Here is a 15895-nt window from a genome sequence, read left to right as displayed (position 1 = left end):
ACTCAGATATATTATCACAATCTATAGAAGAAAGTGAAACCATCTTCATCGATCACTAGCTTTCATTCAGCCACATTTAGCTTTCTGCCGACCAAAAACTAAGGGATAGTAACCCTTTAATCGTTAGTGGAAACAGCTATTAGTTTCTTCCTCATTCCAAGTTATGTCGGTACCTCAACGGAAAGCTATTTGGTTTGTGGTCGTGATGATTGTGATCATTCACTTCATCACTCAAAACGAAAAAAAAGCTGTATTCCCCACAGCACTCCACTTGATCAGAGATGCATGAAGGGCGAGATTGGGCATGAATGAAGATGCAGCCGCAAACGGAATAGCATGTCGGAGCAGCACATTCTTTGACAGAGATCGGCTAGTTTCGCTCTCTTCATACTACATAGCGTCGGATGGTAATAATACCCATCCAGCGGATTGTACACAAGCGTGTATTCGCCAGCACTTAGAAAGAAAGTGTGTCAGAGACTTATTGGAATCTGATCATAAATGCGTGTTTTGTTTTGGTTATGAGCCTCCGCTGCGCACCATTCACACTGTACAAGCGCTTTCGGTAAGGTGCGCTGAAACGTTGAAAGTTTATTGACCCTTCGCCTTCTGTGTTTTTTGTGTTTGTATATGGATTACATGCATAGTTGACAGTTTAATTTTCATAGGACAATAGGAGATAATTTGTCTATGCGAATGAAGGTTAAGTTAATATGAGCTCATGCGCCTAGACAAACAATTGACATTTCTCTTTCTATTTTATTTCAAGTGACATAGAAATTAAAACTACAAAGTAAACTATCTTTCTCATTCAACAGATCCGAGAAGCGCAACGCCAAGAGGCTTACAGGATAGCCCAGGAGCAAAAGTTGATCGCCAAACAGCAACAGATCATCAATCATCAGGCATTCATACAGGAAGGCGTCACTCCACGGCCAGTCGACCCGTTCTATAGTCCCATCCTGCAACGGATGGACAAAGTGTTCAACGCGCTCGGAATCGTCGATGAACACTGCCGTGAAAGGCTTGTCTGTGCCATGTACAAAACCCCACTCAAGTACAGTCCGCACAGTAACTACATCTCAGCGGAATTGAGCAGGTAAGTCGTGGGTGCTTTGCTTTGAGTTTCACTTGAAAACAAGTTCATGCCGGTTCGCCTCAATGAACTTAATTGATTCTATGCGAATATGCAACGATTTTTATTTCATAATCACCGCTGACGCTAGTTGCAGAGAAATATTATGCAAACTGTGTAAGCAACAATCAAGTCATTATGATTAGCGCCCCCTACGTCACTGTTATGATGTTACATCCGTGGGCGTCGTGAAAATGTTTGAGTAATTGTTTTCTCAAAAATACGTCATATCGGATGAAAGTTGCTCTGAATGATTTTAGCTGAGCTAATCCGTAAGCCTACGGAGCAATTCCACGAAAACCGGGCAACCAATTGAATCGACCATGTTTGATTTGGCTGAAACTTTGGTTTAATTTTTTGGCACACGACTCATTTTTGGGAAGCTATTGAAAAATGCTATTTTGGGAAATTATTGATGATTGCAAATATTTTTAGAGCCTAAACGGTTTGTTTGATTGGTATGATGGCTTTGGCAAAGTTGTAGAAAACAATTTTGTCCTTCCAAAAAATATACACTACAAAAACAATGTTTTTATCTTGAACCAAAGTTAAAAGAAAAATTAAAAATAATTTTTCTGAAAAAGCTCATTTTTTGAAAATCTTATATTTTTTATGAAAACTACAACAAATTACCTAAACAATGAAACCGGTCCGATCATGGAGAAATCAAGGAATAAAAGAATAAAAGAATCATATTTTATTTATTCCTTTTTTCGAGGGGTATAATATTTTTAAAAGGACAAAATTGTTTTTTCGAACTATATTTCTATTTTTAACAACGGCTTTTACCCATTAACATTCAAGTTCATTAAGCAGACAATGTGTGCAGCAGGGAAATTGAAAAATAAGCGAACTGAAAATATGATACAGATTTGGAAAAATATATCGCATCCCGACGGGACTTGAACCCGCAATCTCCCTGTCTCCGGCATGGTGTTTTTGACCAATTAAACTACGGGGGACGGTGGTACTGTTCCACAATCTATATGCTTATCACATTTCACTGCCGACAGGAAGTGCGGTGCTCGCGTTGTGAACGGACTGGAAAATTTTAGCAAACAAATTTACCACCTCGATGGGAGAGTTTGCCGTTGTACCATCTAGAGCAGTGGTTCCCAACCTCTTTTGGCTCAGCGGCCCCTTATGCTGAACACAAAGAGCTCCGTGGCCTCCTTTGCGAAGCACAGAGAGCATCGCGGCTTCCCAAAAGAATTTCAGATACAAGTTTTGCAATACGAGGCTGCGTTTTTCAGTCTCATATCGTCCTACAAGTCTAATTCCTTCAACGTCTTGATTGTAATACGCAGGAGAGTTGGAAACCCGCTTTCACAGAGATACCTGGAAACAAAAATTTAATTGCCTAAAAAAATTCAAAAGAGTTCCGCGACCCCCATAGATGAGCCTTGCGGCCCCCTTGCCGGCCGTGGACCCCCGGTTGGGAACCACTGATCTAGAGAAACCGAATGAATTTCCAGAACATCGAAGGGTTTTGCTTGAGGCTGGACTGTGTTCTCTCAGCATAATATTTGAAGCTGGTTGCAAGTAGCGAGCTGTACTGACTTTCGATTGAACGAAGTGAGTTTCGACTGTCCTCGGATTTGGAGATGAAGTATTGCTTGCGGGCCTTGCGGAGTTTATTGCGTAGAGTACGAAGTTCAACGTTCCATCAAGGCTTCCACTCAGTGCCATTGAAGAGAGATCGACGGAGAGGGACATGGTCGCGAAAGATTTCATTGAGTTTTTCGTATTCGAATCTGTCAGTAATGACACTGAGTCACCGTTCATGAGCCGGTTCCAGTCTACTCTGCTGAGAAGGTCGTTCAAGAGATTAAATCATAGTTCTTAAAGTCCAAAACAGCAGGGGCATGCTGACAGTCGGGTATGCGAAACACGACGTCGAATTTTAGAATGAATTGCGTTCACATATGAATTGACCTGACTCAAGCCATTTGAAAGTATTTCTTCCACGAGAGTTTCCTCTTGCTCGGTTGATGCATTCGAAGGCAGATATCCGTTGATATCCTCGTCAAAGTTCCATTAGTGTTACATCCTTTCTTCTACTTTTTTCTTCATTCATACAGTTATCTCGTGTATTCCTCCAACCAGGGGGGTTCTATCAGTCAAATATCGTGAAACCGTAACCAGGGCCGGCGTTTCATGTGGGTAGTATGGGTAGTAGTACCCACTCGGAAAATATCCATGTGGGTACTTACCCACATGGAACTACCGCCACATGGAACTATCGGACAAAACCAAAAAAAAGTACTGTTGCGAGCGACAGATTTTTTGATGAATATCGTTGAGCGAGAGTTTATAAATCTACAGACTTATGTACAGTTGTAACGTTACTCAGAGAAAAGGATTATATTTTGATTGTTTCATTTACGATATAATTTTGAATTTCATTCAGTTTGTTTTCTCGTTAAAATTTCCCATGCCAAATTTGAGGTCTATCGGACTTTGTGAAGTAGAGCCTCAAAGCGGTCAAAGTTACAGTTTTTTGATCGATGAAAGAAATGTTCGAGCTGGGAGTGTCTCTTGTGTGTTCTGGTGTAGCTCAAGTCTCCCAACGCAAAAGTTTCTATGCCTCTGAAAGTTAATTTTTGTTTTTACAACAAATTTCCATGAAACAAAATCAGTTCTCGACATTTCATGCATTTCTAAGAGATTTGCTATAAAAAAAATCGATTTCTGAAACTTCAAGAACTACTCTTGTGCATTTTTAGGTTGGTCACGACTCTCAGAAGTTCGATTAAGCTCAAATTTTGGATGAAATTTTTTTCGAGAAGACGAAATTGTTGAGGCCCAACGTTAGCATTGAAAAAAATGCTCAAAAAGGCCGATTTTTCATGAGTTTACCTTTACACGCACTGACGAAACTACCAGCATCGATTATAGTAGCATGAATCAGCAGAAAAAAATTGACTCTACTCCGTTCAGAAGCGTGCGCGATCAAAGAACGTTACCTCGTCGCGTCGAAAACAGACATCGTACAGAAATGGGACGCCGGCTACGCTTGTTTTGGTGTCTACAACATCTTGGCACTGCTGGACTACAATCAGAGCATCGAAAGAAAGACCGGTTCCGGGCGGCCGACGACCCTGAGCGACAAGAAGCTCCATAGAATGCTGAAGAGGAAAACCGAGGGAGAAGTGGCTACATCGCTGAGTACGCTTGATCGGGAGGTCGGTTCAACCGGCCAAACAGTGGAAAAGTACCTGGCGAACATGGACATCAGAAAGCAAAAGTCCCGTCCATTGGTCTCGGAGTTGCTCGATGGTCGAGTCGATTTTTCCGACGAATCGCCACGTGATGATGGTGGTCCAAGCTGAGACCTATCTCACCCTGGATGACAACGACTGGCAGGGCACTCCATATTTTACTTTACCCACGAAGGAGGTGAAAATCATTCCACACACCAAGTTCCCAAAGAAGGTGCTGCTGTGGCTGACAATTAGCGAGAAGCTTCGTACTGGCCGTGAACGGGGAAATGTATAGTATGAAGTGACTCTCGGAAGTTGCGTCGTTTATCGAGAAATACCGTAGGGGTGAAGACGCGGTGCTCTGGCCGGATCTGGTGTCGGCCCACTACTCGAAGCAATCGTTGGAAGAGATGAAGCGGTTGAAAATCGATGCGGTACCCAGGTCGGCCAACCCACCCAACGTTTCCCAGCTGCATCCCATCCAGAGTTTCTGGACAAACCAGAAGCGTGAAACTCACCTCAACAATCTTGACGCGAAAATTGAGGAGGAATTTATGAATAGAACGAAGAACTCAAAAACATGCCTACTCGCATCTCCACCATGGCGAATGTTCCGGTAAACTCTCGGAAAGCCACTGCCTATATAATTGCCTTCCATAAAAAACATGACTACTGAACGAAATTCGAAAATCTATTTTCTTTTAAACATTCCATTGGCACTCTATTGTTGATGCACTGTCAACTTTTCGTAAGATCAGAAGGTCACATCCCCCAGCTACGCCTTTGGCACCCATGAACCTTCCCTATTCCTTACTACCCACTCGGGAAAAAAAAGGTGACGCCGGCCCTGATCGTAACCAACATATTTGGCAACATTGAGTTTCAAATAAATTGGGTACCTATCTTAGTAGAATGGAATTGAATTTTGAAAATAGATTATTTTTCCATTTAATTCTACTACCAATGGATCGAATACCCTCTTACCTTACGTACGTATCTGCCTACGGTATAAAAGGTTATTCGATCTTTTAGTAGTAGAATCAAATGGAAACATAACGTTTTCTCAGTATTCAACAGGGCGCCTGTTTGTTTTGGTTTTTGTCATTTTAGTCATGCAATTGATCGATGTAAAATTTAATAGAACTGCGTTGTGTAGTGAAACCTGTATTTTGCGAAAAGTGATGAAGTTTCATCGACATACAGGTAATCTATCAAACGTCATGGACCAACAAACTGCATGCACCAAAGTTGATCTGCGATAACGCACACGCATATGAAATTTGACAGCAGTAAAGCCCCCCTGCCTTCAAGCACAAGTCATTTGCTTCATATTTTCGTGCTGCACGATACAAACAAAACTCTCTTCAAACGTGAAGCTATTCAATACCGATGCACAGCCTTTATTCTTCATATATCTCCTCTTTATTGTTTTGGCCATCATGAACGTACAAATTCAAGAAACAGACAGAAACATGCGTGGTTGCTGGTTTTTAACGGTACACAGTAAAAAAAATTTACATTTCTTTAAATGCACATAAATGGAGCATTAGAAACCAGGTAATATTCCGTGTGGCATTATATTCACATGCAATGTAAATGAATATATTGTTAATTTGCATGCATATTTATATTCAAAGCTTTAAGTTTACATCACTTAACGTACAAATTTACATGGTTTAAAACGGTTATGTACTGTGCATTATTAACGGTGTGAAATTGTATATGTTTTTCACTTTATGTGCTAGAAACTGATATGTGCATTCATTTGTATTAGCTGTAAATTTCATTTTTTGGTACTGTGTAAAAAGACGGAAGGTAAAATCGAGAAACTTGCATTATAATGGTTCATTCGTAAAATCATAGTGTAATGAATCGCGATATTACTTACACTGGATACTACAGAAAAATGCTTTGGAAATTGAAAAGCAGTGAGCAAATGTTTCTCAGTCTACCAAATATATATTGAAAAAATGACATTTGTTGCAATTTCTGCATAGTTTCTAGTTGTTGTTGTTGTTAACTTGCCATTTTCTTTGGTCCAGTTTCGCCTATTATTTTTATCATACTTTTCTTCTGTAATTCTCATATTTTGAAGGGAGAAATTGACAAGTTGAATCAAATGTTTGAATTTAGATAAAAATTTTGCCCCTTGTAGTCCAGCAAAATTTGTATTGTAGTCCAGCAAAATTGAATTTTCGCCAATTTAAATTAAATTAAAAAAAAGCTTGTAAAACTAACAATCGCATTATTTAAGACAAGTAAGTACCTGCTGATGTAATTTTTCAAGAAGTTTAATTAGTATCACAAATTAGTGTCACGAATTATTGGATTAGCGGAACTGTTTCACCACTGTTGTGGTGGTTTTGTTTGTGGAAAGTAAATAACCATTGGAATATAAAACCAACAAATGAAATTAAAACACAAAGCAAAACCTTGGTGCTACATTCCGATTCGTAACTTGACATTCTGTGTATTATACACAGACTTCGCAGCCAACTGCTTAGTGTACAGGACAATTGCGTGTCTAGCGCTAGACCCTACTGACACTAACAGTCTCTCCCGAGCCGAGACTCGAGACCAACTGGAAGGCGAAACAAGAACACAATTCAGTGAAATTTACAGAAGCTTTGCACTGCCATTATAAGCCATACAGTATTTATTGACTAAATTAAAAACGAGCGATGCGGGAAGGTTCTTCAGCTAAAGTTTTCACCTCAAAAACGCAAATTATCATGAACGATAATCGGTAAAATGAACTGTTCGGAACCATGAGTAATTACCCGGTTCCATAACAATTGCCTGTTAGTCCATAACTTTGTGTCATCTATAGATAATTCATGCAATTATTTGCTACTCCGGTACCGTTTTATCAAGTTATAACAGTAATCATAAAATTGGCTGGGAACTGATTACGAGTCAACATATCATCATCACATCAACCAAGTGTCACTCTTTGTCAATCGCATAGTCTCATGCTCTCTTTGTAATAATCGGTTTACGTCACAACATAGCATCATGAGCACGCATAAACAGCGCCTGCAACTTAATAACACCCTCTACTATTGAAAACCCCCAAAGCTGGTGAAAGACTGAAAGCGAAAATCTGCACGCATCCAGTGCAATAATGAGCTTATCGCACCGGATCACCCCGCGAAGCAAATTGCATATGAAAGTAGTGCCCACATTCGCCACCCGCCCAGAGGTCTTTGCCAAGTTCATTGCCTGGTGGCACGCGGCTTTACGGTTTGCCGGCTAATGCCACGTTGCACGTGATATATGACGATTATTATATACCCTCTGATCTAACACAGTGGGAACGTCGACTGACACCAACCGCTAATCTCCCCTGCAATGGCCCCAGTAGTGATGATTATCATCGCCCCGGTATCATGCAATTGGGTCCATGCATGCATGCTTGGAGCGAGAAAATTGCGCCGAGATTTTTCCCTCCGGCGGACGATATAAAAGATTCACTTGTTGCTAGAAGAAAGCTTTTTTCGTGCACGCGTCTGTCTGTTAGCGGAAAAGCAGAAATTTTGTGGGCTCTGGTTGGTCAAACTAACCATTAACAGTTGCATTTCAAATGAATATTAATAACAGCATGTTCATCACCCATCCGTTAAAAGTATCTTATTTTAAGAAAAAATTCTAACTGCAAAAAAAAACTTAAAGGCATGCAATCCAGCGGATGCTTTCTGCTCATATAAATGTTGGAGTCGATTATTTCTACTCATGCTATGCATAAATTTAATTTTGTTAAACGCTTTTAGATGGACTTAATAATGGAATGTTATTCATTCAATCAATCACAAATTCCAAAATTGATTTCAATTTTGGCATTAATCTGTTCAATCTAAGGTCGAATTATTCACAAGTTTTCACGGTATCAACGTATGAACGGAGATGCGCCTATCTTGTATGCAACAACCTGTGCCAGTAAATGCTAACGCTTCATTCTCTCTCGATTTCGTATCATTCTAGGGACGCATCGGAGCTGCAAAAACCCACCTCGACGAACGCCGCGGTGATACGATTCTACCGATACGTTCAGGCTGCTCGTGACGGACAGGACCAACGTGACTGTCGGCAGATCTACTCGCTCTGCACAATCAACGTTGACAAGAAAAAATAGTGAAATAATTCACAATATTCCAGAAGGGGAGAAAGCAACGAACGTGAAAACAGTCAAACACCAACATTTGCTCAAATCACCCTGTAGTGGAACGAATCCTGTTGTCACATCAAAATCTCCCAGAGCAATCAAACTTTAAGTCCGAAAAATTAGGAACATAATATCGGCTTGCATCTCAAAGATCTTTTGCAAGACTGAAACGAACCCTCAGCAAATGCAGGTTGAGTATTTGAAAAACGGTTTCAGAAGAAAATTAAAAATACACCAAGTAGGTACTCAACAAGTTAATTCGAATTTCCAAGAAACCGAAATAAGTGAAAATTCTGTTCTAACCAAAAACACGTAATTTCTAGTATACGCACAAAAAGTAGAAAAAAAACTTTTCCGGTGTTATCACACACATTTAACAATGACAAAATCATCATTTAAAAAACAGCACCAGTTATGGCGATAATTTTTCTTTACAAACTGTAAATTACTATGCATATATGTTTGCTGTTAAAATCTAAAAGGCAAATTACTAGTGGTCAGAATGAAGCACCCGCGATATTTTAAGTTAATTTCAATAGAATGGGCGTTTTTTTGTGATTTTTTAGGAAACAGTCAACATTCCTTTTACGCTATTATTTCAAAATTGCTGATTTCGATGTTCAATATCCCCAGAATATATACTATACCTCTGAAATAATACGCAAGATTCCATGAATCTTAACAGATATAATTGTGCAATGAGCTACGTGACATTTGTCGTATCGTTTCGCCATAGCTGGTGCTGAATTATATTTTGGAGAAAAAGATCAAGTAGACAACTCTAGAATAGAACTACATCAAATGTTAACTTGAGAATAATGCCCATCTCAATTGACTATATAACACCACAAACGAAGTAGATTTAGAGTATGTATATAGTAAGTAGTCAATCGGAAGAAACGGTACGCTATGTAATAGTTTGAGTCAATTCTTGTAGTAATTAGATAAACCAGCTCTGTTAGCTGCGCCCAGATTGTATGCCCTTTAGCATTAGCTGTAGGATTGTGGCTGGTGAACCATAGGACAAGTAGCAAACAAATGGGTTATCAGGTGTCGGAATCCCGCTAGAGCTCTAAGTTAACTTGTATAGTGCAATTCGGAAACAAACAATGCACACCTAGGTCAGCTTTTGATTGGCCTTCAATTTCCAAACCGAAGTGCAAGTACTCGAAATTCAATTTCAATTATTTCAAACTCCATAAAGTTAATATTAAACAAAATGGTATTAGCGAGTAATTATTTATTTATTTATTTATTTATGTAGCGTCGACTAATAAATTATTTATTTATGTAATTGCTGAAAACATAACACTCATTTCACTGTACATTGGAAAATATTTAGGGGCAATAAACAAGTACTTGAACTAGAAACATAGCTGTACAAAAGGGACTTATTTTTATATTAGAGTAATATGATGACAAACTGAAATGTCACTTTCAGAAAATTCCGAATACTTGGAAAATTTCAAGGACACGAGACCTGGTCTCCTGTTCGTTGAGCACAAGCTTCGCAGCCAACTGTTAATCTGCAGGATAATTGCGGTGCTAGCAGATCAGTATCGTATTTCAAGATCCCTTGAGAGGATAGCCTAAAGCAGGCATTAGACGAAGCAAATATTTACTATTATTGGTACGAATTTTATTTGCACAAACTAAAATCCGTTGCTTCGTCTAGTGCCCGCTTAAGGATTTCTATATTTTATATATTTTAGATTTAAAAGCGTGTCAAGCAAGAGTTGTCAATAGATCTAATATCAGCATCTAAGCACGGAACAAATACGTAACTAAGGATCCAGAAACGAGATCAAATCTCTTTATTTTAAGTATTGACATCTAGCGGTGGAAGGAATGCATTTTACACTCAAAATTGTCGTTAGTCGAGAAATTCAATTTTCAACTCAAAAGAAAATATTGAGGTACCGTAACCTGGGGTGACTTTTATCACTTGTTTTTAATATATTTAAAATATTTTCAGAATTTACTGAATACAAAATTGTTTGATATTTTTAAAATGAGTCCTGGCATGCATTGAGCAAGATCCAGTCGTTATTTTGAAAGTTAACAATTGCGCTGTTTTTGAATATGCTTTAAAACTATTACATCAATCATCATTCCGGGGTGACTTTGATCACTCCATTTTCTTGCTGAATTTAGAGTGAAACTTTCCTGCTCTAACAAATTTGAACAATCTAAAACGACTTAAAGGATTTTTCTAAATACTAGAAACAACTTGGGGGCTATTCACACTTCACGTGAACAGTTTATGTTGGCGAATGTGCAAGATTCATACAAATTTTTTAGAATATGTATGAGCAATTGTCTATAAAGAGGAAAGAAGTTCCTGAACCGCCATCTCACACACATCTCAAGAACTAATTTGGGAACAAAATAAACAAACTTTACGTGTCGCAGCTTGTTGTTTTATACCTGCTTGAGCCGATTGTTTGTATACAATAAAAATCACTCAAAAACCACTTCATTTTCAATTCATATTTTGGCATGCGAAACACTCTTTAAATAGCAGGAAATGCCTGCATATTTAGTAGCAATGTTGACGTATCTAAACACAATCAGTAAAAATTACGGCAAATCTCAAGCTCTGCGAGCGTTTTTTATCACAAATTCAAAAAAGAGGTGGAGTGATCAAAGTCACCCCAGTTTACGGTAATTCAACTAACTGGTTAAAATGGTTTCAACAGTCGAAGGGTGTACGATCCAAGAAAAAATGTTAAGCAATGTTTTAATGGTTGAGAGATTTTTGGTTAAATTTTTTCTATTGATGTTTGATTGTAAATTGTGAGTCTCAACTTGATTTTGATAAATTGAAGATCACCATTTTGTCTGCTCATTAAAGCAAAAAAAAAATTGATTTTTGTTGCATGTTCAAACTATTGGAGCAAACTCTTCGAACGATCCACTGTGAAGTCAATGTAGGATAGAACAGCACAAAATGAATGCGAAAGCGTGGGTACCGATCTGCTGAAGTGTTTTGTTTGAAGTTGCATATCTGTTCTGTGTTTTCACGACAATTTCACGATTAGTGGCAAATGAAATGTAAATGGCAGAACACGCGAAGACGTGAGGATTCTGTTTCATAACTGAAGCGAGATTTTTATGTTATGACCGGTCCAGATCCGCAATTAGACCCTCTCCCCGTAAAAGGGGAAGGATCGTGTAACGACAAATTGTTATTGTATCTTTGAGTATCGCTTATAGACCGTTCCGATAATTATAAACACACTTACGATCAACCGTCATTTCAAATAACGTGCAGTATCCAACCAAACGTTGGCTGTGTCCTGTTGTTTACATCCAAAAGAAACAGATGCTGTCATTTTTTCTAACATTTAGTGCGAAATTTTGAAAATGCGTGGCCTTTCTCCCGAGCAAAGAAAGCGAATTGTGCACAAATGGGGCACCGTGAGTGGTCTTTCTATAAGAAAATTAGCCAGAGAAGAAGGTATAAGTGTCGGAGCAGTTCAAACCGCATTACGGAAGTATTGTGAAGAGTGCACATTTACTGATGCCCCAAGACGTGGTAGAAAACCCGGGCCTGTTAATCCCACAATGGACAAAAACGTTAAGGAATACTACAAGCGGCATCCTTCAGTATCAGTACGAGATGTGGCGAGAAAGCTTGGAACCTCGGCGAGTAACGTTATGCGTGCCAAGGGAAGAATGGGTCTGCAGACCCGTCGGAAGCAGAAGCAGCCAAAACGAAATCCAAAACAAGCTGAATCTGTGGAATCGAGAGCTCGGAAGCTTTATGGCAAACTTCTGACCAAAAAAATGGGGTGTGTTATCATGGATGACGAAACCTACATAAAACTGGACTATAAGACTCTGCCAGGACCGCAATTTTATACATCACCGAAGGGAAAGGATGTCCCTGGACCACTGAAAGCCATTTACACCGAAAAATTCGGCAAGGAGGTAATGGTTTGGCAGGCCATTTCTAAATGTGGGAAAATATCTCGTCCATTCATTACGAATGACACAATGAATAGTAAAATTTACGTGAAAGAGTGTTTGCAGAAAAGGTTGTTATCCATGGTTAAGCAGCATAACAATCCTCCAATCTTTTGGCCCGATCTTGCTTCCTGCCATTACTCTAAGGATGCACTAGGGTGGTATAAAACATGTGTCCCAAAGGAGATGAATCCTCCAAACTGCCCTGAAATTCGCCCTATTGAAACTTTTTGAGCTTTGACCAAGGCAAAGCTGAGGAAATATGTCAAACCAGCGGACAATGTTGAAAAATTTAAAAAAGATTGGCTTAAAGTGGTAAAAGTGGTCGGAGAACACACTGTGCAAAAGCTTATGAGTAGTGATAAGAGAAAAGTTGGAGAACTCGCGTATCCTACGAAAAATAATCTCAACTTGAATTGAAACTGAAAAGAAAACACTTATTGTCTATATTTCAGAATAAAATGACCCGAAAAATCTTGTATTTTTTGTTTTATCCAAAAAAGAAGATGTTTTTATAATTTCCGGAACAGTCTATACGTTCTTGAAAGCACATTAAACAGATTTCAAACAAGATAATCTTACACTGAAAAAAAAATCCACGGTATTTTGACGTATTTTGGCATTTGACGCGTTTTAGTATTGAAATCTGAGTGTAAAAAGATTGCTTGTGGTATGCATGACATGGCAAACCGAAGTGTAAGACACTTGATTTCGCGCTGTGAAGTGAAACGCAAGTGTATTCCACTTAGATATGAAAAGTTTAATCTATTACCACAGAAGTAAGTGGAATCCATTTGGCAGTAACGTGTCGGTTTTTTATAGTGATAAACCTATTCAGGTATTGTAGGGGAATTAGGGCCAAATTCACATGTTGACATTTTACGTGGATTAGACCTACCAATCGATTTCTAAGATTTCTTCTTCAATATAAGACGTAATTTCGTTACAACACTTAGATACTAGCGGATCCATTGGTGCTGTACATTCTTGACATTATTTTGCTTTGTGAAATATATTGAAACCATGCCAGAACTGTTTTCGTAGAATCATCGTTCTGCTCTCAGTTTTTGTCCGATTTAAGATTTGTTTTATTTTGAGATGGGTAAGAAAAAGCAATTATGTGGACGAGCTCTTAGAGTTTTTAAACTTGGTCTTAAAACAAAATGGCGACGAAAAACATCAAAAATTTTCAATTTCATAAAAATTTAAAATGGCGCCATTGTTGTCCCTTAAGGTAAAACTTGTCCAAACTCGGGGAAATTTGTTTTTGCGTTAAAATACATAAAAATATCATACATAAGAGCCAACACGCAAAAGTTTTAAACACAATCAGTCAATGTGTCCTCTTAATGGGCACATATTCTGCTCTAATTTCGCACAAAAAATATGTAGAATGCATAACGCAAAAGCTACACAAGAAATACATAGACATGATTGAAACCAAAATATGTGTCATATACTCACTTTACTTAACTTTTTCGGCGAGAGACCGATTTTCGATCCAATGCGGAATCCAGAATACGTCGCCATGTCACACGGTCTTGGGCTGCTATTCTCCAATATCCCCTAACACCTATTTCGCGGGCATCCTCGTCGACAGCACGCATCCAACGAGTGCGGGACCTACCTCGAAGTCGACGGCCTCTATCGGGATTTCTTCTAAATACAGTCTTCGCTGATCGTTTTTCCGGCATTCTAGCTGCATGCCCAGCCCACTGCAGCCCGCCGTGTTTTATCCGCTTGACTACATACGTCGATTTGTACACCACTTCATGGTTTATGCGTCTGCGCCAAACACCAATTTCTAGTTTGCGCCAAGGATTAAACGCAAAATACTACGCTCAAAAACACCAAGAGCTCGCCGTTCGGCCTCTTTCAACGTCCATGCTTTATTGTCGTAGTGGGTCACGGGAAGGATTAGTGTTTTGTAGAGTGCAAGTTAAGTACGGGTTTGCAGACTGGTTACATAATCCGTTGAAGGCTTTGTTTTCAGCTGCTATCCGTCTCTTTATCTCACTGCTAACCTCGTTGTCAAATGTCACTAATGTACCCAGGTTAATTAATTCGTCGACTACTTCATAAGTTTCCTCAACAACCAGCACCTTTGTACTTCGTTTTGGCAGAGTAAATGATGAGGCCTATTCTCGCAGCTTTCCTCCTGAGAGGTCCGAAGGCCTCTTCCACTGCTCTACGGATGATACAAATGATGTCGATATCGTCCGCAAAACCTAGAAGCATGTGAGACTTCATAATGATGCTGACGCATGCTGTAGAGTCTTTAAGGGTGGCACGTATCAGCCTAATTAGTTTTGTTGGGAAACCATGTTCGAACATAATTCGCCATAACTCTTTTCTCTTAACTGGATCGTACGCTGTCCTGAAGCCAATAAACAGATGATGAGTCTGCAAGTTGAATTCTCGAAATTTATCGAGTATCTGTCACAGGGTGGACATGTGGTTCGTAGTGAAGCGTCCCCCTCGAAAACCACATTGGTAATCGCCAAAAAACCCTATGGAACACAATACGGGAGAGAATTTTGTAAACGGTGTCAGAGAAAAGTTATGCCTCGATAAGTACTACAGTCCAGGCGGTGCACTGTGGGGCGACTCCATACAAAGGCTGGCCAAGCAAAAAAAGTGTCGATAAATGTGACAAAAACTTGGTATTTACATCATTTTGGAGCACTGCACACGAATTTGGCATCCATTTTTTGTTTGGGACCGTCCATAAAGAACGAAATCCATCTTTTAATATTTTTTGGCACTTTTTTCCTTTTTTATAGAATTATATGATCTTTGACCACAAGTAGTGCCACCGGGCGTCTTTCCCATTGAAAAAAATACGTAATTTATGGACGACCCCTCGAACTGAACAAATTTTGCCTAAATATATATATATATATATATATATATATATATATATATATATATATATATATATATATATAAATTTTTAAATAAACTAAAACAACATAAGTAATACAAACTAATTACAAATTGAAAGAGTCATCATCATCATCATCTTCCGCTGTGATCGCTTAGATCTTGTGTTGAATTGTTTCCAGAAAATTCGAAGTTCATTACACTTATCAGCAGGAAAAATGTCTTTCGCTGCAATTTTCATTTCTTCTAGTGATTTTCGATGTTTCATTGTTTCATATATATATGTTATCTTCCTAATCCGGTTTCTATGGTTGAAAGAGAGCATTTAAATACATGTATAACACCATGAATTGACAACTTACTAGACATTGAATTAGGTGGTGCCGCTGAAGTTGAAGGCTCCATAATAAAATTCAACGAATTTATGAATTTGAAAACCAATACACTGGAATGACACAACGTTCTAAATGAATACGAAAAGATGCGGAGGGCGACAACTGTTCTTTGTTTTTTTTTTTCTCATAGAGCAAAATGTGTGCTTTA

At 38.8% G+C, this 15895-nt stretch overlaps 1 protein-coding gene across 3 annotated transcripts in view; it reads left to right on the top strand.

Moving 5' to 3' along the window:
• Positions 1–9875, top strand: part of LOC129717496 (uncharacterized) — a 91165-nt gene extending 81290 nt beyond the window's left edge. For all 3 annotated transcript variants that reach the window (XM_055667439.1, XM_055667440.1, XM_055667438.1), the window contains 2 exons: positions 819–1099; positions 8320–9875. In XM_055667439.1, the coding sequence (XP_055523414.1) occupies positions 819–1099; positions 8320–8470 (432 nt within the window). In that variant the 3' untranslated portion in view covers positions 8471–9875. The remainder of the gene's footprint in view (positions 1–818; positions 1100–8319) is intronic.
• The last annotated feature ends 6020 nt before the right edge of the window (positions 9876–15895 follow it).

This window comes from Wyeomyia smithii, chromosome 1, assembly GCF_029784165.1.
Source record: "Wyeomyia smithii strain HCP4-BCI-WySm-NY-G18 chromosome 1, ASM2978416v1, whole genome shotgun sequence".
In the NCBI taxonomy this organism is placed as follows: Eukaryota; Metazoa; Arthropoda; class Insecta; order Diptera; family Culicidae; genus Wyeomyia; species Wyeomyia smithii.
This window is presented reverse-complemented; position numbering and strand designations above follow the sequence as displayed.